General features: G+C 41.6%; 1 protein-coding gene across 1 annotated transcript in view; it reads right to left on the bottom strand.

Moving 5' to 3' along the window:
- MRC1 (mannose receptor C-type 1) overlaps nt 1-25,339 on the bottom strand; it is a 96,052-nt gene that overhangs the window by 67,243 nt on the left and 3,470 nt on the right. The window contains exons 2-4 of the mRNA XM_059660481.1: nt 9,549-9,950; nt 6,005-6,178; nt 1,424-1,588 (exon numbers count right to left, since the gene is read on the bottom strand). Coding sequence (XP_059516464.1) covers nt 1,424-1,588; nt 6,005-6,178; nt 9,549-9,950 — 741 coding nt within the window. The remainder of the gene's footprint in view (nt 1-1,423; nt 1,589-6,004; nt 6,179-9,548; nt 9,951-25,339) is intronic.

Here is a 25,339-nt window from a genome sequence, read left to right as displayed (position 1 = left end):
TTCAAAGTGTGTGTAGACATTTTGGGGGACACCCTCTATTAGTCTAACAGCAATGTCAGGGTAAACTGGGGAGAGGGCGGGTATCTGGAGCAAGGAAGTGGGGATGCTTTTCTCTCACACTCATTTCTGGTCCTAATCTCTCAGTTCCCCAAGAGGATTGTCAAAACTCCATCAAATTCTTTCATTTCAAGCAAACATTGGCCTTTTTAATCTTCACAATCCTATAAGAACAGAAGCTTTAAGAACAAACACCACAGCCCTAACCAATTTGGCTCAGTGGAGAGAGCGTCGGCCTACGGACTGAAGGGTCCCAGGCTCAATTCCAGTCAAGGGCACGTACTGTGGTTGCGGGCACATCCCCAGTAGGGGGTGTGCAGGAGGCAGCTGATCAGATGTTTCTCTCTCATCGATGTTTCTAACTCTCTATCCCTCTCCCTTCCTCTCTGTAAAAAAATCAATGAAATATATTTTTTAAAAAAACAAAACCCACCACATCGTGGAAAGTGTCATTAAGACCTGCAAACCATTAGAGAGCCTGGGAGCTCTAGGAAGGGGAGACAGGGAGGACTCAGTTTGAGAGCCGCTCTTGGCGTGCCCCTGCTGGTGGCAGCATTGCATTTAACATTGTGAGCTCTGTGGTGCTAATGGAAGATCTTGGGCTCCAGGTTAGACCTTCAATATTTGACCAGCATGGTATCCATGTCTTATGTCCAAGAATCACATCACTGATTCATTGTGGCACCATCTACTATGAGCCTAGATCAGTGGTCGGCAAACCGCAGCTCGCGAGCCACATGCGGCTGTTTGGCCCCTTGAGTGTGGCTCTTCCACAAAATACCACGTGCGGGCGCGCATGCACAGTGCGATTGAAACTTCGTGGCCCATGCGCAGAAGTCGGTTTTCGGCCGGGCGAGTCTATTTTGAAGAAGTGGCGTTAGAGGAAGAGGGGGGTGTGGGTCGGTCGGTCCGGCGACGGGAGATGTGGTGCAGGCGGGCAGGGGGATACGCAGCACGGGAGAGGCACCAAATATCAACAGTACTTAAACTATATACGTCGGTTAATAACAATGTACCTACCTGTACAGTTTAAGTTTAAAAAATTTGGCTCTCAAAAGAAATTTCAATCGTTGTACTGTTGATGTTTGGCTCTGTTGACTAATGAGTTTGCCGACCACTGGCCTAGATTAACAGCCAGAGTCCTTATCAGCACGGGTTCTGCCACAACTGACAGAACAAAGCTGGCTCCGGGGAACAAACCTTGCTGACCCTCCCAGAGTCTTTTCAAACTTGTCATGCCATCTGCTCATGGACTGATTCTATTATGATGTCTGTAGTCAGTTGCGCTGTCTGCTTTTAAGTTAAACGATACCGAAAGAAAATAACCATGATCTTTACTTACAGATTTTTCTTTTCATGTCATTACCTGTCATGTATGTTTGCTCATGTATTTCTGTGATGCTCAAGAGTTCGGCACCCTGTTGCTGGCAGCTCTTCCATGCTTGGTGCCAAGTTAAAGCAGATTTGGAGTTTATCTGGTAGGAAACACCAGTCAGTGGATCTTTGTTCCATAAGTTTTCACTGCCTTCGACTGTAAAAGAAGTCAAATGGAATTGGCTGTTATGCCTAGGGAAGATTTTCAGTGAACAATATTGTTTAAAAATCCTCAACGCATTATTGCCTCAAACCTTAGATTTCTTTTCCTTTTTTTCTACTTATTTTTAAAGTGCCTATGATATTTTCTTCATTCTTGAAATGAAGAGGGGCAGTTTTCAAAAGCTAAACCACATCCAATCCTTTGTATGTGCCTAAGGAAAAAAGGGGGAGGGGCATTACCTCCCTATTTTCCCATTGGCAGGTTTGGGATCAGATGAATTGGGAAGTGAGGCAATTGCAAGAACTAAGAATAGACATACCATCTCAACTTCCTTAATCTAAAAGAATGTAAAGAGAGAAGAGAAAATAAGTATACGTCTTCTCTCAGCAAGTGAATATATTGCCTGCGCATTCTAGTTTGGGCATTCAGTGGTTCTCAACCTTCTGGCCCTTTAAATACAGTTCCTCATGTTGTGACCCAGCCATAAAATTATTTTCGTTGCTACTTCATAACTGCAATGTTGCTACTGTTATGAATCGTAATGTAAATATCTGATATGCAGGATGGTCTTAGGCGACCCCTGTGAAAGGGTCGTTCAACCGCCAAAGGGATCGCGACCCACAGGCTGAGAACCGCAGCTCTAGACAAAGACACAGGCATCAAAGGGAAGGTTGTGGCCTGCGGGCATGCTCAGTGGTTGAGCATCAACCTATGAACCAAGAGGTTGCAGTTCGATTCCCGATCAGGTCCCATGCCCAGGTTGCAGGCTCAATCCCCAGTAGGAGGCATGAAGGAAGCAGCCAATCAGTGATTCTCATCATTGATGTGTCTATCTCTCTCCCTTCCTCTCTGAAATCACAGCAGCACAGGCTTTTTTTTTTTTTTTTTTTTTTAAGGGAAGGTCATGAACTCCATAGATCGGCTGATCTGGACTTGCTTTCTGCCCTGTCATTCACCAGTGGTTTGACCTGAGTTACACTGTTAACTTTTGGAGTCTTACTTTCTCGTCTCTAGAATACAGTCAATAAAGGTAGCTCCTACCAATAGCAGATGCTGAGTGTTCATTTTTCTTCCCTCAGAGTAAAAAATAAATATCTAGCTTATTTTTCTTATGTTATTTTATGATTTCTAATGTATTCTATAAGCTTGGTTATACATACTATATGAAAAATCAATAATATAGGTTGATAAATTTGATATATAGCCTTTTACTTACGTTTGGAAAATTAGTCAACAAGTGAAATATTTTGTGTGCTTCATGTTATGAAAATTTCTCTTTTGTCTTTTTAAGAATATAAAATTCTACTTACAAGTCACGTAGAGTAATAATCTTTTCATTTATTTGCAAGGAAGTGAGAGAGGGTTATGTAACTTCTCAAATTATCTGAGAAGGATTCAATTTGCTAAGAGATTAGGCAGTTTTCCATAAGCACGTAGCCTGAGCTGCTGTGATTCTTTTTATTTGACGGGAAGTGACCTTTATCATGCATGTTCCACATACATTGATATGAAACTTGTGGTCCCATGGTACACCAAAGAGGAAGAAAAGCAAGTCAACATTTCAGTCAGGCAACAGTATAGAAATTTCTAAGATGCTTTAAGTATAAAATCAATACATATATTTATGTTAAAAATAAGTTTGAATTAGTGAAATTAAACTTAAATTAGCATGGTGTGAGGCCTTATTATTTTAAATGTCCAAATGGGTTCTTTTCCACATGAGGTCATTCAAATGAGACTGAAGTTTATTTGAAGATGGAAATGTTTTAAATAAGTATTTTTAGAAACTAGAGGTTTTGTTTATAATATAGTAAAGAAATGTGAAATAGCAAATAAAAGAGGGGGTTATTTTCTTATCCAAGAATGGAGAAAAGGGATATAAATGACCAAAGAAGAAAATGCAATTTGACTTTTCTCTTTATTTAAAGAAAGAGTATATTGCATTTTAAATCTAGGAATTAAAACCTATTTGTCACAGAATGTATAGGTTTGCTGACTATACGTCTCCCCCAATTCTTCAAATTCCCACAGTAAAACAGTACAAATGATTTTGAAAGCTAAAGTTGAAATCTATGAAGACTTGAGAGAACGGGATCTTTTTTCTTTTCCTGTTCTCATAATATTTGAAAATAAGTGTCTAAACATTACAATGAACAATACAAAAGATATAGCAACTATAACTAGGTCAACAAGTTTCATTTTCCTGTATTGAATCTATTGGTTTTAAGATTAATATAAAATATAATGTTCTTTTAAAAAGAACACAAAGCAAGGAAAGTGAAATAGGTTAGGAAATCGCAAAGCCCTTTTAAAAAGGCATGAAATGTATAAAATTTACTTTAGATTTTTAATGCATATTGAAAATCAAATAATTTTTTTTTATTTTCTGTAGCTATTTTACTTTTACATTTATAGGAAAAATAATTTGGTTTGGAAGACATAAATTACAAGTAAGAGAACTTAAAGATTATTCTAGAACATACTCAGGATACACCTCCAACACACATCTATCCTAGGTGGCGAGTTTTCTTTGTGATTAGTGACAGGCCATTTCTCCTCCATTAAATGATAAAAATCATACTTGCACCCAACAACCTCTTTGTCAATACCACTTAGGTGCAGGATGCTATAGTTGGAACCATGAAATCCATACTCCTCAGAAACTCAATAATGACACATTTAGAAAATACCATTCTTACTCAGTAAAGGAGAAAGACACTCCTCGATCGCTGAAAAACAAGTATTGCTTTATATTAAGGGAAATACAGCTCCATTTTGCCTTAAGACAAAAAGATTTCTAATATCAAAATCAGACACCTATAAACCTTTCATGTTAATCAAACCTTTAAAGGTTGCTAATAAAAGAGGTGAATATGCTGGTCTGGTGTGTTCAGTGGGTGTGTCAACCCATGCACCAAGAGGCCGCCTGTTAGATTCAGGCTTGATCCCCAGTGGGGGCCATGCAGGAGGCAGCTGATTGAAGTGTCTATCTCTCTCTCCCTCTCCCTCTGTCTCTCTAAAGAAATCAATAAATAACTGTTTTTTTAAAAGAGAGAAGAAGAGAGAGGTGACTATATTTACCTCACTCAAGAATGAGAGAGCAGTGTCACTATGCATGTGATGCCTGTGAGTTCTGTTTGGCCTTCACCCAGAACAGAGGGACTAACACAGAGGAGAATTACCATACAGGGAGGTGACAAATTACACTTATTTTTAAGGAGATGCTTAGGGACTGTAAATCAAAACAGATACATAAGCACAGTTCTTGAAATTCTGGCTTTCACTTGACAAACTAAAATATTTGTATACATTGGGCTGTCGTACAATGATGCTTGGAATAATGTGATGGTGTGTGGATGTGTGGTCCCAAAAGTTGAGTTGTAAGTAATGCTATTTCAGTTCAGATGGCCTCACACCCATCCCAGACCACATCTGATGTTCTTCCCCTGTACCCACCCCTTTACAGATGGCAGTAGAGAGAATTCTGGGTAATAGCAGAAACCAGGAGCTGCTCTGACCCATAAAGTCTGAATTAGCAAGAGGTCAGAGGGTAAGAGGTTTAGGAGGAAGAATTGGAAAGGGGCATCTGGCAGCAGAAGGAGGATGTGGGGTGAGAGGGAAGTAAAGCAAAAGAACGTATGCTTTTCCTTCTTCTTCGGCCCCATCCCTGCCTCCAAATACAATTCTCCCCTTCACCCCACCCCAACCCTGCTGCACTCTTCCCTTATAGATTCTTGAGCATGGAAAGAACACCAAGAATTCTTATGTTCTGTTCCCTTTCCAATTTTGCATTTCTGCAATACCATGTAAATTTTCATTTTAAAAACACTTTCATTTGATTCGTTGCTGTGTTAAATACTCTTCTTAGTTAAGTTTAAGAAGAGTATCATTACTACCATTTTTCACAGTGAAGAAGCCCTTTCTATTACATTCATACAAAATTCATAGCTCTCTGTCTCCAATCAAATCACATGCTTCTGACGTGGTTTACATTCTGTTTTTAATCTATGTTTAATAAGGGCGCATCAATGAAAGTTTAGGGAATGGCATGTTTACCTCTACTATTTAGTATATATTGAATTATACGCAGCATAATTTGCCCTAAAGTCTTAGAAAGTTACTGACAGTAAAAGCAGAAGTTGAAGAAAAGTAGTTGATTAAAATAAAGGAGTTATTGGATGCAGTCCAGGGCTGAGAGTCGGAAGATCTGTGTTCTAATCTTCAGCTAGTGGGGCACTTCCTCCATTATAAAGTGGGGACAATGACATCTATAATGGTTTGCGGTAGGGCATGAAGCAATAATTAATGTGAAATAACCTTGGGGGAAAATGTTCCAGATAAATGCAAGGTGTTATCACTACATTGCCATACTAAGTATACAAAACTTTTCTTGATGACAAAGTTACTTACATTTCAATGGGCAATATCCAAATAGCTTATCTGTGTCAAAATCTGCAGTGGTTCCACACCAGAACCATCCATCCGATGAGCCATCTTTTGTGCAATCCGCATACCACTTGTCTTTAAACTTGAATGGAAATACACAGGCTGCTCCATTTGCATTGCCCAGTAGTGTGTACATGACTAAAAGAAACACATTGACTTGCACTTAGAATATATGATGCTTCTGAACATTGACTATTCAATAAGAAGCATTCCAAAACACTGGTCTTACTCTTCTGATCACACTTGGTGTCCCCATGGAGGGGATTCCTTTTAATTCCTCTTCTCTCTCTACCCCAGCCTTTGCTGGGCATGCATAATAGTCTTTTACTTAGAAGTAACTCTACCACCACTTCATTTCTGCTGTCTTTTGGAACAATTTTCCCCTTTCCTCTTGCAAGGCAAAAGTAGTCAGCTCAAGTGACACCAGCTTTGACCTCTGCCTTTCCTCCAGAACAGAGAAGAGGCCATCCTTCTTCATAGTGGGACGAAGAGAATTATGAAATCTCTAGATTGAAAATTATCTTATAGCTGTGTAACGCACACACACAATTCATACTGAAATCCCTGCAATCACTTTCTGCCAAGCCAGCCTCCCATTGAGTTCCTCAACAGTGGCTATGGGAAGGGCAGGGATTTGAGCATAACTCTAATCCTCATCACTCAAAACCATTAGATACCACTTACAATCAATACTGTCCTTTTTAAAAACTGAATTCAAACAGATCAAAAGAAGAAGCTCTGGGTTCATCTAGAAAGGAAATTTGAAAAAATATATAAAACTATTGGTCATGGTTTGGCTTAAGCCAAAAGGATTAGAAAAGCTCAAATCTTCATTGACAACCAAACCATTCACCTCACTAAACTCTCCAGTATGTTCAGTTTCCATCTTTGTAGGAAGAGTCCCTTTAGGAGATGGCCCTCTACATTGAAGTGTTTAGCCTCTTTCCACCAGTTGATATTCAGAATTTTTCCCAGGTAAGCATACGCTTTTCTTAGTTAAGTCTTGTGGATTCTATGACTATAGAAAGTTCTTGAAAGACATCTTACATAATATAAAGTATATAAAATACATAGCACAGCACCTAACATATCAAGAGTAAAATAAATATAAATTTTTTACCTCCTTTCCTTTTCCTTTACTCATACTTCTTAAAAACTAGGGATATTTTCAAATACCTCAAGATTACTTTTTGGTCAATTAACTAATTTGACTTTAGTCCTTTTCCCACTGAGTTACAGGACTAGTTTTCTAAATCACATGTTGTATAAGGAACATGCTGGTTTCAAAAATAATTACGCCACTCTTAAGCACGGGGGTACCTGTTCCTTCCTATGAAGAAAACCTGTGAAGGCCAGCCACCTCAGGGTAGTTTCACTGGTCACTAAATTAGCCTAGGGATTTTAGTGCTGGGTTTATAGGTGTCAATCAGAAATGGCCTTTTCAGGACTGACTTCATTTACTTATCAAAGCTCTGACGAGGCCAAAAGAACCAAACTGCACTCCAGCTACTTCACTGACAAATCATGTGACTGCAGTCAATTCACTCTTCCTCTTGTGGTCCAAACTTCTAGACAACGCTGAGATCCTTCTAAGCCTACAATTCTGACTCTGTTATTCTAAAATAATACCAGGTCTCAGCCAGTTTTCTTTAGAAACTCAACATACACTCCACATTATCTTCAGTGTTCATATATATTCCAATGAATAGATTCCAAGATCGCTCTGAAGGGCTAGATTCTCTAAGTCCTGGGAGACAGTTGGCGAGTATACAGGGTATGGCCACTGGGCCATCTACATCCAACCACTTAGGTGTTCCTAAGAATAACCCAACATATTTTTAGGCCCTTCCCTCAATATGCGAGCTTAGAATCTGAGTGGGAAGGGGACCTTGGAATCTACATTGTCAGAAAGCTCTTCAGATGATTCTTAAGCTGACTGAAGTTCAAGAACCACTATCCTAAATCCTATGCATATTTTCCTCAAAGCAAACAGAAGAACAGCTATGGGATGGGGCTACAGAACTTCAGTGATATATTTTAGAATAAGATAAGAAGTCCGATATCTTAGCACCAATCCAACTTGTGTTAATTCTCAGTTAGGACTATTGTCCTGTCTGGAATTTGACTCAGTCAAGTCTGGTTCACCCTTATTCTGCCCTGTAATTTTCCATCAAGTTTCTCCTGAAAGATTGTACTACGTAGGTGTCACTATGTAACTTCTAAACCTACCTTGTGTTCAATAAATGCCTTGGGGTAACTTCTTTCTGCACCCTCCTTCTCACTCCTTATTTTCTTTATATAGAAGGAAAACTGACAAATTATCACCTTACAAAGATCTAAATTCCTCTGCTCTGCTTAGAGACGATAGCTAGATTCAACTTCACAGCCTCAGCACCATAGGAGTTTTGGAAACCGGTACTTTCTCGTCCCAACGGGCAAGCGCTTTCTCTGATCTTGAGGCCCTTCTAGGTAACACTTCACCATAACTGAGTGTCCAAACATGGAATGGGGCTTAACACCATCTGACTCAGGGAGCCCTTCAAAAAGCCTTCCAGTTCTTTTTTAAATTGTTTTGTTCAGTCTTGTCTTTTTCTGTGCAGCCACCAGAATGGCATTTGGCCAAGAGAAGGTGAAATACTCTGATTTTTATTTAACCTTCGCGATCTTAATGAACAAACTACATATGAAATTATTTCCTGGTGCTACTACTTTATAAAATAGCTGACTAAATATGCTGCATGTTAATTTACAAATTAATTTCTCAGCTTTTCAAATCTTCTCTAAATTAGTCTGTAAATACACGTAAGGTGGCTAATCAGAAACACTTTGAAACCCAAACTGTCAAACGATGCCAATATTTCATTTTAGGCAACCTGGCTTGATAAAGAACTTTGTTCCATGGGTCACTTCTCCAGGAATAACTCAAACCAAAGGAAAAGAAACATTGTTAAATTAATTCATCATTACAACTGCATAATGTCAAATGGGAGGCTTTCAGTCAAAAATGCATTTCTAAAAATTGTAACCCATTGTTTAAAAAGAAATCTTACTTAGCCCTGGCTGGAGGGGCTCAGTTTGTTGGGCATTGTCCCAGGCACCAAAAAGTTGCCAGTTTGATTCCCGGTCAGGGCACATGCCTGGTTTTGGGCTCAATTCCCAGTAGGGGGCATGCAGGAGGCAGCTGATCAATGTTTCGTTCTCACATCTATGTTTCTCTCTCCCTCTCCCTCCCTCTCTCTGTAAAAATCAATTTAAAAAGCTTAAAAAAATATTAGCTAAAGTTTTTAAAAAGACTCTCCATTAATTACAAAAAGCTAAAGCGAGGGCTGTTTACCAAACTTATTCACTGTCATGTTCTCAAGAACACCAACTTAGTTCAAAAAACAAAGGTAATCACCAATATTTCTAGTAGAGGCTTAACAAAAATATGCTTATATTTTTAAATTAGTTTCCAACTGAGAAGATGAAAAAAAATTGACAAAAAGGTAAAAAAAATTGTGTTTCTTACCTTCATAACCTCTAGAACATAAATCATCTGTGGTCCCATAGATCTTCCATCTGCTCCATAAACCAGATCCTTTGTAAAGCATAATGTTCTTTTCTTGTCTATTGCCATAGTTAAAAAATAAATCTTCCCCCTCGATTCCCAAAAGTGTGTCATTTTTGCATTCCCATTTCTGAAATTCGCTTTTTGAGTCGCAGGCATAGAGAGTGATAGGAACCCAATCCGATTTTGATGGCACCCCCAAGCATAATTTAAAGGCAATGCTCATAATCTGGGATTCTGACACCCATCGGAATTTCTGTGCTTCATTGTCTGGGTTGCAAACTGATGTTTGGACTGCACTGGGGCTTATTGCTTCCACACAGCGTTTGTGATCTTCATTATATATTAAAAACTGCCTAGTATCTGTTAAAAAAAAAAAAAAGAAAGAAATGATGTTTAAATAGATACATGTGACAAAGACAGTATTTTAGGTAAAAAGTTCCCAATATTTAGATTTCCTTAAAGACTTATGGTCATAAGAAGAGGGTGAAGTTAGCTCTAGCTGAGCCATCTCAGCTACCTCTGGGGGATCCCTAAGGCTGGAAAGAGAGGCTGAGTTGAGGGGAGCACATGGCTGCTGGCAATCATCCATTATAAGGAACATTATGAAAAGGCCTGCCTTAAATGCATACTAGTTATAATGGAGTTAACATAAACAGTAGGTAATAGGAAAAGAAATAATACCCATCAGAGAAAAAATCTGGATAGGAATACAATCCTATCTAATAAAAGAGAAACATGGTAATTAGCCGTACATCCGCTACCCTTCCCATTGGCTAATCAGGGCGATATGCAAATTAACTGCCAGCCAAGATGGCGGCCGGCAGCCAGGCTACTGATGCGAACATGAGGCTTGCTTGCTTCAGTGACGGAGGACTCCAACGTTCCCTGCCTGCCGCTGCTGGGCTCTGAGCTGCTAAGAAACATTGTTACAAATATAGAAGCTAAACAAAACCCCAGAAACCTGTTTTCAGTCAGCGGGGATCTCAGAGCTGGAGTCGCAACAAAGTTTCAAATACAGAAAGTAAACAAAGCCAGAAACCTGCTTTCAGCAGCCGAAGTCTGAGCTAAAGCCGGCTCTCAGCTCCAGTGACAGCCATAAATCCAAGAATAAAAACAAAAAAAGGAAAAAAGGTGCAGTTGGGAGCTTCAGTCACCCGCCAGCCTGAAAACGGCCCTCAGCCCCTCACCCAGACTGGCCAGGCACCCCAATGGGAACCCCCACCCTGAAGGGGGTGTGACCAGATGCAAACAGCCATCATTGCCTCATCCAGGCTGGCCAGGCACCCAAGCAGGACCCCCACCCTGATCCAGGACACTCTTCAGGGCAAACCAGCTGGCCCCCACCCGTGCACCAGGCCTCTATCCTATATAGTAAAAGGGTAATATGCCTCCCAGCACCGAGATCAGCGGAGCCACGAGGCCTCCTGGCTCCTGGAGCAGTGTGGCAGGGGGCAGCGCCCAAACCCCCTGATCGCCCTGTGGCTCTGTGTGTGACAGGGGGTGGGGCCACAACCTCCTTATCCGCCCTGCTCTGTTCGTGACAGGGAAAGGCACCCCAATCCCCTGATCAGCCCTGCTCTGTGCCTGATAGGGGGGAGCTCCCCAACCCCCTGATCGCCCTGTGGCTCTGTGTATGACAGGGTGCGCGCAACCTCCCCATCGACCCTGCCTTGAGTGTGACAGGGGGCAGTGCCCAAACCCCCCAATCAGCCCTACCCTGAGCATGACTGAGGGTGGCATCACAACCTCCCAATCTGCCCTGCTCTGTGCATGACAGGGGGCGGCGCTCCAACTCCCCAATCAGCCCTGCTCTGAGCCCGACCAGGGGCTGCACCTAGAGATTGGGCCTGCCCTCTGCCACCCAGGAGCAGGCCTAAGCCAGCAGGTCGTTATCTCCCGAGGGGTCCCAGCCTGCAAGAGGGCACAGGCCGGGCTGAGGGACCCCCCTCCCCCCCAAGTGCACAAATTTTTGTGCACCGGGCCTCTAGTCCTATATAATAAAGAGCTAATATGCTAATTAGACCAAACAGCCGAATGACCTTCCAGATGACCTCCCAGACGAAGCCAGGGCTGGTGGGCCGAGCCCCTTGCACAAACTTCGTGCATCAAGCCTCTAGTAAGCTATAAAGTTAAATGCATGTATATCCTGTAATAGAATTTTGAAGTCTGACTCACTCCTACCCTCTTTAAGACAAATGAAACTTATGCATAATTATTCTAATTATAATATTAGGGAGGTTTTTTATAACTTAAAAAATAATTCTACATTAGAAAATTTACTTTCATTTTAGGTCCAACCAATTTTTGAACTAAGGCCTTTCTCATAGCCTAGGTCTAGGTAACTAGAGAAATTTTTTGTTTTGTTTTCCTTTCCAGGGTAACATAGAGACCTACCATCTAGAGATAAGTTAGAATCTGTATATAATTTTAGCTTTGATTCACTGGCACACTCATTCTCACCTTTGTGCAATAAAAAGATACAACAATGTATTTAAAAGTATAATAATTTGTGCCCAGCTGGTGTGGCTCAGTGGTTGAGTGTTGGCCAATGAACCAGGAGGTCACTGGTTCGATTCCCAGTCAGGACACATGCCCAGGTTGCAGGCTCGATCCCCAGTAGGAAGCATGCAGGAGGCAGCCGATCAATGATTCTCTCTCATTGATGTTTCTATCTCTCACTCTCTCTCCCGTCCTCTCTGAAATCAATAAAAATATTTTTAAATAATTAAATAAAAGTATAATAATTTAAACAAATGTTATTATTTTCATTAAGGTAATATTCATAAGACTAACTTTCCAAATATCTATTGTTAATGCTTGTGCTTTGGAGCTGGCAATTTAAATAAATATGTATAGGTGGCTTATGCTTATAATACACTTCTGCTGGCTGGCAAAACTCAACTTCCCCTTGCCAAAAATAAAAAAGAAAAAGAAAAAAGGTCTGGTAAGCATTTTTTTTTTCCTTAAATCAAAATTGAATTTATGTAAAGGTTCTTCTTTTTTGTTGTTTATTTATTTTTTTAAGAATAGGCAAATGAAAGACACTGTTTTAATTTTGAGACACAAATATAAATTATACAATTTACCATTCCTGTGAAAATATCTAAAGTTTTACTAAATTCCTTCTACTTAAATGGTTTTTTTTAAAATGGGCTGGTAGTATTACAGATTCTTGAGGAGCTAACTAAATGAACTAATTATTTTAAACCAAATCATGCCGTGAAAAATAACATAGTAATAATAGTACCACTAGCAGATTCCTTCACTGTTTACAAAGCATTTTATCAGCCATATTGTATTTATTGGCCTCAACACCCCTCTGAGGTTAGCACCACTTACACTGTGAGGTCAGTTCTTGAACCACCAGCTCAAACCTTACAATGGATCTTTGCCTCAGACGACTATTTTCTCCTGCCACACTCCTACATCTGTTCTTGTCCCACACCTGTTAAAGACCTCTGCCTCTGGGTTCCTAATTCAGAGCTACTTCCTGGGATGGGTTCCTCAATTCTGCTGGTTTTATTTCTTGTAATTGGGGTTCAACAAAAATTGAATTCAGAACATCTGTTTCTGTTGTCTTCCTTAGAATTGACATCTGTCCACCCACCATGCAATGCCGGGCTGAATCCCCTCCATCGAGCTGAACTCCTGCCCAGGTTTGACATCATTTTGTTGATGCCCATGTCCTAGCACAGCAATTTTCAACTTTTTCATCTCATGGCATGCATGAAGTCATAACTAAAATTCTGCAGCACACCAAAAAATGTATTATATTTTTTGCCAGTTTGACAAAAATGGTTATAATTTTTGATTTACAAAAAAAAATAATAACAGTGATGATCTACCCTTTTTACTCCAAAGTAACATTTTAAAAAATCGGGTGCCTCTACTTTTATATAAGGATTTCTGGTATCAAGAATTAACCAATCAGATACAACATTATTATGGGACATGACCAATAAGATGCAACTCTATTATATGACCTATATATTTATGGTTCAAGACAGGGCATTCACCCTAGATGGCTATTGTGCTGGCTTTGGCATTTTTTTATTTGACCATCTACAGCAAAAGAGGTCAGTGTCCCCTGACTGCATAGTCAGGTATTGCATGTTTTTAAAAATTCTTGCAGCACACCAGTTGAAAACTGCTGTCCTAGCATGACAAAATGAGTACCTTTCTGCATTGGCAATGAAGTTAAATTTTTAATAATATGATGTTTTGTTCACAGTAAAATACAAGAAATCAGAAAAATAAAAGGTTCTTTAAAAAAAATTACTATGATAATTTGCCACATGCAAATGTAAATCTAGGCTCCTCTAATCTAAAAAGGTAATAAATTCTGAAAATTTTGTCATATATATCTATAAACTCAACTATACTGCCTTTAAATTTAACCTGTGTTTGCTTTTTCACCTATTGTTTTCCTATCTAGACTTATCTTCCACTTTTCAGAGTAACATCTCATCATCAATATATCTTCCACCTCATACTTTCAGTCACTTGATTGTATTGTCAAGCACCCAACACTTATTAACCGCCCAGATTCAGTCAACCAACCAATTGATAATCAGCCGTTAAAGGAAAAGGTGCTTGAAAGTCTTTTGCACAAACAGTATTCCTCTTTCAGAGGTTTAAATATATATATATATATATATATATATATATATATATATATATATATATATATATATATAATTGATTTTTTAGAGAGGAAGGGAGAGGGATAGAGAGTTAGAAACATCAATGAGAGAGAAACATCGATCAGCTGCCTCCTGCACACCGCCTACAGAGGATGTGCCCGCAACCAAGGTACATGCCCTTGACCGGAATCGAACCTAGGACCCTTCAGTCCTCAGGCCGATGCTCTATCCACTGAGCCAAACCAATTAGGGCAGAGGTTTTTATACTTATTTGACTTTAATTTCATGTACTTAATTTTCATGTGTAGTTTCATCCTAATTTTAATCTAAATATGATGGTATTTAATGCACAAACATTCAATATTCTCTTTCTCATGAATGGTACCATCAATCCACCCAGATCCATAAGCCAAAAACCTAGGAGTAATCCTGGATTCTCAGTTTTCCTTTCCTTTCTACGACAAAAGCAGACTCTATCGGCTTTACCCCTAAATATACTACATTAATTGTATGTGTTAACTTGACTAGCTCTCAGTACATAAATTTTTGGTCAAACTCATCTAGATGTTGTTGTTATGATATTTTTGTTTGGTTTTTGTTTTGTTTTGCTTTTTAGATAAGGTTAACATTTAAATCAAGAAGGTTTGAGTAAAACAGATTCTCCTCCGTTCCGTGGGTAGGTCTCATCCAATCAGTTGAAGGGCTTCAGAGAAAACAGACTGAGATCCCTGAAGAAGAGGAAATTCAACCTCTAGACTGCCTTTGGACTTGAACTGACATATCACCTCTTGCTGTGTTCCTAGCATGTCAGTCTACACCTGTAGATTTTGGAATAGCCAGCCTCCATGATTGCATAAGCCAATTGCTTAAAAACACTATCTCTTGAAGGATAGACAGACACACACACACACACACACACACACACACACACACACACACACACACACCAGAGTTCTATTTCTCTGGAGAACCCTGAGTATGAAGACCCATATCCCCTAATCCAGTGGTCGGCAAACTGCAGCTCGCGAGCCGCATGCGGCTCTTTGGCCCCTTGAGTGTGGCTCTTCCACAAAATACCACGCTCCGGCACGCACGTACAGTGCAATTGAAACTTCGTAGCCCATGCGCAGAAGTCGGTATTTTGTGGAAGAGCCACACTCAAGGGGCCAAAGAGCCGCATGTGGCTCGCGAGCAGCAGTTTGCTGACCACTGTCCTAATCCATTCTTTGCCTCCATCTCCACTGCCACCACCCTAGACCACTCCACCATGGTCTTGCTCTGGTCTTCTTGTCTTTGAAATGAAATTGTCAAAGAAGATAACGCCAAACCTCCCAGTTTCCTGGGAAAGATTGATCTAACTTATCACCTGACTCCAAATTGCAAAACAATTGGCAAAACAAACTAATGTAACGGGTGGTTTCCACGTAGCTATACTTAGAGTTCTGTCTATGCAGCCTCCTTAGCAGATTGCCTGTGATGTGAACGCTTATTCAGTAATAAAATTGATTTCTTTTTCTTCTACCTTTGTGGCGAGGTTTCCTAGGTTGGGAGGAGATTTGGTTTTAAACACCATTGTCCCAACACTTTAAACCCTTGAAGAGTGTACAGCTGCACACAGGAGAAAAATAGCCAGCCTCCACATCACAGCTCACCAGCGGGGCAGGATCCAGCGGGCCTCCCCTTCTGCCCCAGTCGCCTCCCTCTCCCTCTTTCACCACCTCCAGCCACAGGGCCTTACTGCTCCTCAAACACCACTTTCAAAGCTTCCTATCTCAAGTTCCCGCTTCTTGGATGCTCAGTAAGGTCCCAGCTCATGTGTTAAGCTTAGCAAGCTGACTGTCCTGATTTTACTTTTACTTTCTATATAATACTCATAACCATCTTAAAATATATCCTTTTTAAAAAATTTTATTTACTTATGTTTTGTCTGGTCTCCCTGATGGAATATAAATTCCATGAGTAGAGAGACTTTATCTTTCTGGTTTAATACTGTATTCTCTCTTTTTTAGAGCATAATAGTCTCTCAACAAGTAATAGTTGAATGAATGAAAGAGTTTTTTACTAAATCTGAAGCATGTTCCCCAGTACCCAGGTACATCATTTTATTTAATAATTGATTACTGATTAGCAGTCTATTTAATATTAGTTTTCCCCCTGAAAGTTTATTTGCACTGAAGAGCAATTTATAAACGTTTGTACTTATAAAAGGAGTACTTGGAAATGAAAAGCTTCTATTTCAAAACAAACTTATCTATTCTTGTTTCCTGTATTTATCTTTAACACTAGGAAGCAGTGCAGGTTTGATATTGCCTTTGCCAGACAATACAAGGAAACTTAAAATTATCATTTTATGTTCCTACATTCATACATTAATCTTCTCCCCAACTAGACAACAGCTTTTATCACCGTTCCCGTGCACCGTCTCTGACCAAAAAGCAGCCTTGACCAAAAAGCAGCTGGTGACCTTTTTGCCACCATGAACCACATTATTGTTTTACACGGGGGTGGGCCAAAGTAGGTTTATAGTTGTTTGCACGGAAAATAATACAACAATTAAAAATAGTAATATAAGAATAAACTCTGTGTTTTGCGCATTCACAACTGTAAACCTATTTTTGCCCACCCCATATGTATAAATATTCTACATTTTGTTTATGTTAATTATGCTGTAATTAAAATATTGCAGAAAAGTTGAGCAAATGAGGGCAGTTGGATAGCTATATTAATTTATCTGCAATTTCATTTACGGACTAAAATGTGTGTTTCCTCTTTATTTAACACACATCAGAAATTTATTTACAGAATTGAAGAGAACGTCCTTCCGCCTTAACTCTATCTTGCTGACCTCACGCATATCCTTCAACACGTATGTGCCCAGTGGCATGCCGGTGACAAAGCGAGAAACAGGTTCCCTGCCACAGTGAGCTCACACTGTGATTAATTCAAGGGCAGAACATCAAAGGTCAAAATACATTGAGGCAAGAAGCAATCCATTTCAACCCAATATCTCAGGTTCAAAATAACTGGCATGCAGTAACATGGGTGTGAATTTTCTTTTAAGTGGGTTTTAAATGATTCCATAACATTGAGCAAGTAATTAAATTTCCAAACTTACCACCAAAGAAGATTATTAGGTTATTAAAGGGGACCATTTGGATCTATGCTATATTCCCTTATACATGTTTAGATTTTCCCTGTCAATAAATAAAATGCTGACGTGACTAAAAAGAAGAAAATAACTTCTGGAAGATAAAGAAGCTGGATAAGAGTAAAGTAAATGGGTATTTTGTAGCAAATACTGTCAGAATTCCACTGTGTCTTCTTGCCTTTTGCTGTTTTAGGGCATGCCAGCCCGTCCTCAGTGACAGCACTACACCACACCGCTGGGCCTGGGGCCCTTTTCTGGCCATCAGAGCCCCCTGTACCCACACACTGTGGGGACAAGAAGAATCCGAGAACTAGTGCCACCTACAAGTAGAGAAGCCCTTTGCCAGTGATCGACGGGAGTTGATGAATAAACACCCAAGTCTTTGCCCTCAGGGGGGATGACTCTGAGGCTCAGAGCACCCAGCAGGGCTCAGCTCCAGTGTCCACGGGGGTCACTGGCCCCTTACCAGCGCCTTTGCTCTGGTCTCACTGCCCCCTCCTCTTCCAGTGTTTCCTGGGACCACCTCCCAAATAAACCATTCACATCATTGTAAAGGGTCAGTCTTGACCAACCCAAACAAAGAAATCTGTCTCTGAGCCTGTCACTGTATGTAAAACCCACATATGTGTCCCCACAGATCTGAAATTAAGTAAAAAAAACACACAAATATTTATCAAATACCTAGTACATGCAAACAAAAACAAACAAACCAAAACACTATGCCCACTGCTGGGAGCAGAGGGGAAACGGGGATCATAGTGCTAGGTTTTTCAATACTGAACAAAAGGTTAAAGGAAAATTTGAGAGTTATTTTATTTTTCACTTCAATCTATCACTCACTCATCAAATATTCAGAGAACCTGCTATTTTAAGTCACTGCATTTGCCCATCTGGGGAGGTACAAATGTGCCTCAATATGGGCTGTGACCTCAAGGAGGAAAACAGAAGCCAGGAGTGTGAAAACTGCCAACTCCCCGCCCTCCTCCCGAAAGATAGGGACATCCACACCCTTCCTGGGCTCCTTCACTCCCATCTCGGTAGGTCTCCCTCAGCCTCCTGCTCTTTTCACCTGTGTCCTGGATCCCATTCCCTCCTGCCTCTCCACTCACTATCCTTTCTTTCTCTCCTATATCTTCAATCTCAAAATGCCAGCTTCTCCCCCAATTTTAAGACAAGCAAAGCCTGACACTACGCCACTCTTTCTTCTTCCATTCAGAGCCATTCTAACTAATTAATTAATTGTTATGCATCATGTCTCAATGCAGCCTGCCAGTGTGGCTCAGTGGGTTAGAGTGTCGTCCTGTGCACCAGTAGGCCTCAGGTTCCATTCCCGGTCAGGGCATGTGGTTGCAGGTTCAATCCCTAGTCCCGACCCTGTATGCAGGAGGCAACCAATGGATCTCTCTCTCTCTCTCTCTCTCTCTCTCTCTCTCTCTCTCTCTTCCTCCCTGCCCCACCCCCATCCCTCCCTCCATACCTCCTTTCCTTCCTTCCACTCTCTGAAACCAATGGGAGAAAATATCCTTGGGTGAGGATCCTATCTAATAAAAGACAAAAAGGGTCATTGACTGTACCTTCGCTATGCTTCCCATTGGCTAATCAGTGAGATATGCAAATTAACCGCCAACCAACATGGCGACCAGCAGCCACGCAGCTGAAGCGAGCAGGAGGTTTGCTTGCTCCAGCGATGGAGGAAGCCAAGGTCCCCCGCCTGCCGTGGCCCAGCTCTGAGCTCCGAAAGCAACAAAGTTTCAATTATAGAAGCTAAACAAACCCCAGATACTTGCTTTCAGCAGGCCATGGCCTCAGAGCTGCAGCGAGCAGGAGCCAGCTCTCAGCTCCAGTAACGGCAACAAAGTTTCAATTATAGAAGGTAAATAAATCCCAGAATTTTTAAAAAAAAAAAAAAAAAAGAAAAAAAGGAGAGGCTGGGAGCTTCAGTCACCAGCCAGCCTGAAAACGGCCCTCAGCCCCTCACCCAGACTGGCCAGGCACTCAAGCGGGACCCCCACCCTGATCTGGGACACCCTTTAGGGCAAACCAGCTGGCCCCCACCCGTGCACCAGGCCTCTATCCTATATAGTAAAAGGGTAATATGCAAACTGACCCTAACAGCAGAAAGACTGGGAATGACTGGTCACTATGACACACACTGATCACCAGGGGGTAGATGCTCAATGCAGGAGATGCCCTCTGGTGGTCAGTGCATTCCCACATGGGGGAGCTCTGCTCAGCCACAAGCCAGGCTGATGGCTGCCAGCACAGTGGTGGTGGTGGGAGCCTCTCCTGCCTCCTCAGCAGTGCTAAGGATGTCCGACTGCAGCTTAGGTCTGCTCCCTGCTGGCAAGTGGACATCCTCTGAGGGCTGCCGGGCTGCCAGAGGGATGTCTGATTGCCAGCTTAGGCCCAACCCCCCGGGGAGCAGGCCTAAGCCAGCAGGTGGTCATCCCCCAAGGGGTCCCAGGCTGTGAGAGGGCACAGGCTGGGCTGAGCCCCCCGCCATTCCATCCCCCCCTCCCGAGTGCACAAATTTTTGTGCACCGGGCCTCTAGTTAAAAAATAATCTTTATGTATCATTTCAACCTGATCATGACATAATCAGAGCTTCCCTGCTAACTGGCTATGTGACCTTAGTCAAGTTTCTAAAATACTCTGTTCTTACTTTTCTCCCATCTGAAAAATAAAGGCGAAATAACAGGACCTGCTGGTTGTTGTGAGAATTAAATGAGATCATCCAAATAAAGTGCTTAGAACATTTCTGACACAAAGAAATTCACTTGATACATGTTAGTTCATTATTATCATTAACTTGGAAAGTGTGAAAGGGTTCAGAACAGGATGAAACTAGAGAAAACAGCAGCCCAGACAGAGGGACAGAAGGACAAGGACAATGGAGAACCAGGGTTTCCACCCTCAGGACATAGGTGATGCGATGGAGAGAGGTATGCTCTTCGGGGTCAGCAAACTTGTGGTCAAATTCTGGTTCTACCATTTACTAGCTATGTTACCGGGGTTCAATTAATCATTCTAGCCTCAGTTTGCTCATCAGTAAACTGGGGACCATGATGCTTTCTGACAGAGTTTCTGTGAATTTCTAAATGAAATAATTTATATAAAGTGCACAACGTGTCGTTTGCCTATAGTAAACAGTCCAATGTTAATGCCCTCCCTTCCTTGTCCAAGTGAAAAGTCTAACAATTGATAAAGTGACTGAGTACTCCCGCCACATACTGTAGTTTTGAAGCCCATTATGTCTTTCTTGATCAACACACCCAGCTGGGGAATTAGATCTGCTGCTCAGCCTCAGAGCCAGAAGACCGTGATCAAGCACGAGATCTGGTCTTCCTGGCTAGTTGACTGCTAAGCCTCAGCTTTTTCATGTAGGAAAAGGTAGATGGTAATATCTACCCATCCCGTCTCAAGGGGTTGTCGGAAGGATCTGACGAAGGATCTGAAAGTGATTAATTCATGAGGTTAAGGATCCGAAAGTGCCCTGTGACCTTTATTTGGTTTGTAACTGGAACGCTTTGTCTTCAAATTATTTCTTCTTTTGATGTCAGTTTCAATTCCTTTGGAAAGGATCCTTGTCTTTTTATCTCCATCTACTCTCACTTTTGTTCAACCTGATTTTCAGTGCTCTCCTTTGGGGACCAACCTAACCATACATTTTTTTTTTCATCCAGCTATGCTTGAGGATAGCCAAGAGGCAAGATGTCACTACCGTTCTCATTGTGACATCAGTTTTCTCCCTCTCTGCTGTGACGATACACACTACTTCAGAGGCTACTTTCCTAGGTTCAACTCACCTTGTGGCCTCTGAGACCTAGTTCTCCCTTAGTCGCTCAAGGTTCTGTCTCAGGGGCCAGGCTGTAGGTTGTGAGCATTGAAGGATAACTATGATCCCACCTCCCTGTCTTTAATTGAGATTGAGCACTTTTGATTATTTAAAGTTCACATTTAACCTGTGATGACTTTCCTACTTAGAAATTAGGTCCAACACTCTTAGAAGACACCAATAATTGCAACAAAGCAATTATTTTACCAATATCTGCAATATCCTCCACACACAGATTATAGAAAAATCTGATGTGGTTCGCAACAATAACAAGAAAAACAGAAAAATATAAGAGTAATTGCAAATGAAAGATGACAAGAACTTGGTTTTGCTCAACAACTGCAGAAAGATGAGAGAATAGAAATAAAGAAAAGTAGAAATATTTAAAGGAAAATCTTTTGAACATTAAAACTAGTTAAGGGAATGGCAGTGGGGAATTATTTCTTGAAGAAATCCTACATTGATATTAAACCAATCAATCATTCATTCAGCAAATATGAATTGCTTCTTTTTAAACATAGACTATGTTTATTATTAATTTTTATTTACACTAGAGATGAGAAAATTAAAGTTCAGACGTGAAGTCACATGACTAGTCAAAGAATTGCAAATCGAATGCATCCTCTAATTCTAGATAGCACTCTCCAATGTGTGTGCTGACACCGAGCAGGTCCATCGCCTCTTCCATATAACAACTGCGATATAACTAAGGGCACCACAGACACACTGGTTTGCCCCTTCCCTGCTCAGGTCATATCACAACAGGATTATCATGTTCCGTTCTGGATGTGTCCACGGTCTGAACTCTAAATTTTATGAAGGAAAGTTGAAGGACCTGGAGGAAGAGAAGCATTGCTTCTTTTTAATAAAACTCTCCATTGGAAGTCAGGATTCTGAGTACAAAACCGGTTGCTGCACTAACTAGCTGTGAGACCTGGAAAGATCACTTAACCCAGGGGTCCTCAAACTACGGCCCGCGGGCCACATGCAAATACAAATATTGCATTTGTTCCCATTTTGTTTTTTTTTACTTCAAAATAGGATATGTGCAGTATGCATAGGAATTTGTTCATAGTTTTTTTTTAAACTATAGTCCGGCCCTTCAACAGCCTGAGGGACAGTGAACTGGCCCCTGTTTAAAAAGCTTGAGGACCCCTGACTTAACCTGTCAGGAACCCAATTTTTTTAACCACAAACCAAGGAGGCTGGATGCAGCATGGGTCTGGGCTAGAGATCAAATTCACACTATTTTTTTTCACTTTCACCAGGGAGAGCCTGCTCCTGGCACCTCTCCCCACTGCCCCCAGGGGCACCACATTGGTAGTTTGCAATCAACCCTGGTGGGAGGGTTACATCATGGAAATCGGCAAATGCCACAAATCAATGCTTTTTTTCTTCTGAGAACAAACTGTTAAGTTTACCAAAACACCATTGTCAATGAGCCAAACCAGGCCATTTCAAGCTAAACTTCTCTGCTGTGGTCCAATCTCTGCATCTAAACAAATTTCACTGTATCTCTACTTTGATTATATCCCCGCTGAGCTCCAAACATCAACACTGAATGCATTTCTTTGTGCTAAAAAGATAGCAGAGCAAGAAGAGTAAGAAGGGGGCCTGGTCAGGCAGCTCAGTGTTGTCCAGATACGGCAAGGTTGAGGGTTCATTCCCCGGGTGAGGGCGTCTACGAGAATCAGCCAATGAGCTCTGGCCAGTGTTCTCAATGGTTAGAGCACTAAAGGCTCATGATGTTCGATTCCTGGTCAGGGCACATACCCAGGTTGTGGGTTTGATCCCATTTGGGGTTTGTGGGTGAGGCAACTGATCAATGTTTCTCTCTTTCTCCCTCTCCCTTCCTCTCTCTCTAGAATCAATGAAAAGCATATCCTCAGGTGAGGATTAAAAATAAAATCAGTCAATGAATGTGTGGAACAACAAATCTATGTTTCTCTCTCTCTCTCTTTCTCTCTCTCTCTCTCTCTCTCTGAAAATTAAAAAAAAGGGGGGGGGTGGAGAGTGGCTCCTGTTAAGCTTGGCCTGCTGGGGGTGGCATGGATATTCACGATGCTGATGATGTGGGCTGCTCTCGGGGATGTGGGAGAAAGGGTTCTGAGTGGAAAAGAAATTAACCACAAGGAAGAAGGGAGACCTTTCCGTGGGTTTTCTTAATAAATAAAGAACCAGGGAGGGGTTTCATACACCCGACCGTCTCCTGCTAACTAAGCAGGTATTCTGCTTTTATTCAGACACCTCTGATCATGTGCCACTTAAGCCAAGAAAAGGTAAAATAAAAATTATAATCTCAAAAAAACCTGGAAGGGGCTCCCTTGCCCATGTTTGTTTGTTTGTTTTTTATTCTCTAAACAGATGTGAGCACCTCCCTGGTTCTCCCGTATTTATGCCTATCAAGAGGAAAACATTCATCAGAGTAAGATATCCTGCTGTCTCAAGGAGGGAAAAATTCCTAAGCAAATTAAGGAACACTTTTCCCCCTAAAGCGTTAACAGTCGGTTTAAAGAAAAATAGGGGCTGTATGTGTGCTGCCCAATGTGGTATCCAGAGCCCCAGGGGTCTGCAGCACACTTGATACAAGGCCAGTCTGAATTCAGATGTGCTCTAAACTGTAGAATACACCTCATGTTTTGAAATTTTAATTTTCAATGTTGACTAAAAATATTTTAGATATATTGGGTTAGATAAAATATATTCATGAAATCAATGTCACTTGTTTCTTTTTACTTTCTAAAAAAGTATGTTTTTATTGATTTTTAGAGAAAGAGAGGCAGGGAGAAGGAGAGAGAGAGAAACTTCAATTGGCTGCCTCCTGAACATCCCCTACTGGGGATGGAACCCACAACCTGGGCATGTGCCTTGGCCAGAATACAAACGGCAATCTCTTAGTGCAGGGGATGATGCTCAACCAACTGAGCCACCCCGGCCTCTTTACTTTTTCTAATGTGGCAATGTAATGTGGCCTATTATGTTTCTATTAGAGACCCAGTGCATGAAATTCGTTCACGGATAGGGTCCCTAGGCCTGGCCGACAATCTGTGGGGTGACCGGTAGAGTGAGTAGGCCCCCCCCCACTTGCACCCACCTTGTCTGACCAGGTGCCACCCACTCGCTGGCCCCACCCCCTGCCGCCACCGCCAGTCGCCTCCCTCTGCGCCGGTCGCCTCCCTCTGCGGGGCAACTGGTGGGGCCTGCAGGGTGGGGGCAGCTCCTGTGTTAAGCGTCTACCCCCTGGTGGTCAGTGCATGTCATAGTGACTAGTCATTCCACCAGTAATTCCGCTGTTCGGTCGATTTGCAAATTAGGCTTTTATTATATAGGACCAGAGGCCCAATGCATGAAATTCATGCATGGGTAGGATCCCTAGGCCTGGCCAGTGATCAGGACCGATCTGTGGCGGATGCCCCCCTCTCCCTTCCCCGCACACCTTGGCTGTCCTGGGGCCCGTGGGCTGAGGGCAGCTCCTGGGTTGAGTGTCTGCCCCCTGGTGGTTAGTGCACATCATAGCAACTGGTCATTCTGCTGTTTGGTTGATTTGCATAGTAGGCTTTTATTATATAGGAAGGAGGATTGCACTGAACTGAGTTAGAGTCTGGGTTCCAGACACAGCCCTTGAACTAGTCACCCAGCTTCTGTGTGAAGACGTTTAGTGACAGGGAACTTTCTCCTAAGCAGACTATTCCATTGGAGACAGCGCACCCTTGGAAGATATATTAACCCTCCTGCACAAACAAGCTTTCAAGATGGACACTGATGTCTAATCCCATGCTGTGGTCTCCACAGCACAGAGCTGCTGGCCTTCAGCACCACTTACTGGCTGAGGGCTAAATAGCTTTGCCTCCAAGATTAATGTGAAATTATCTCCTCATGCTCTAGGAACCTTTTCTCAGCCTTGTTTCTTGGGAAACCTTTTCTTAAATACTTAATATATTGCTTTATTGGACAATTAATTACTACTATGGGGGAATGATCACTGCTTTTAATAGCTAACACTCATTGAATCACTGCAACAATGGATGGGGCAGGTATATTAATAAGCTCCCCATGTTACTGACAGGGAAACGAAAGCACAAAGATATTAAGTAGCTTCCTGGCAGGGTGCAAACCACACTGC

This window comes from Myotis daubentonii, chromosome 1 (genome assembly GCF_963259705.1).
Source record: "Myotis daubentonii chromosome 1, mMyoDau2.1, whole genome shotgun sequence".
NCBI lineage: Eukaryota > Metazoa > Chordata > Mammalia > Chiroptera > Vespertilionidae > Myotis > Myotis daubentonii.
Note: the sequence above shows the minus strand (reverse complement) of the source record. Positions and strands in the feature narration are given on the sequence as shown.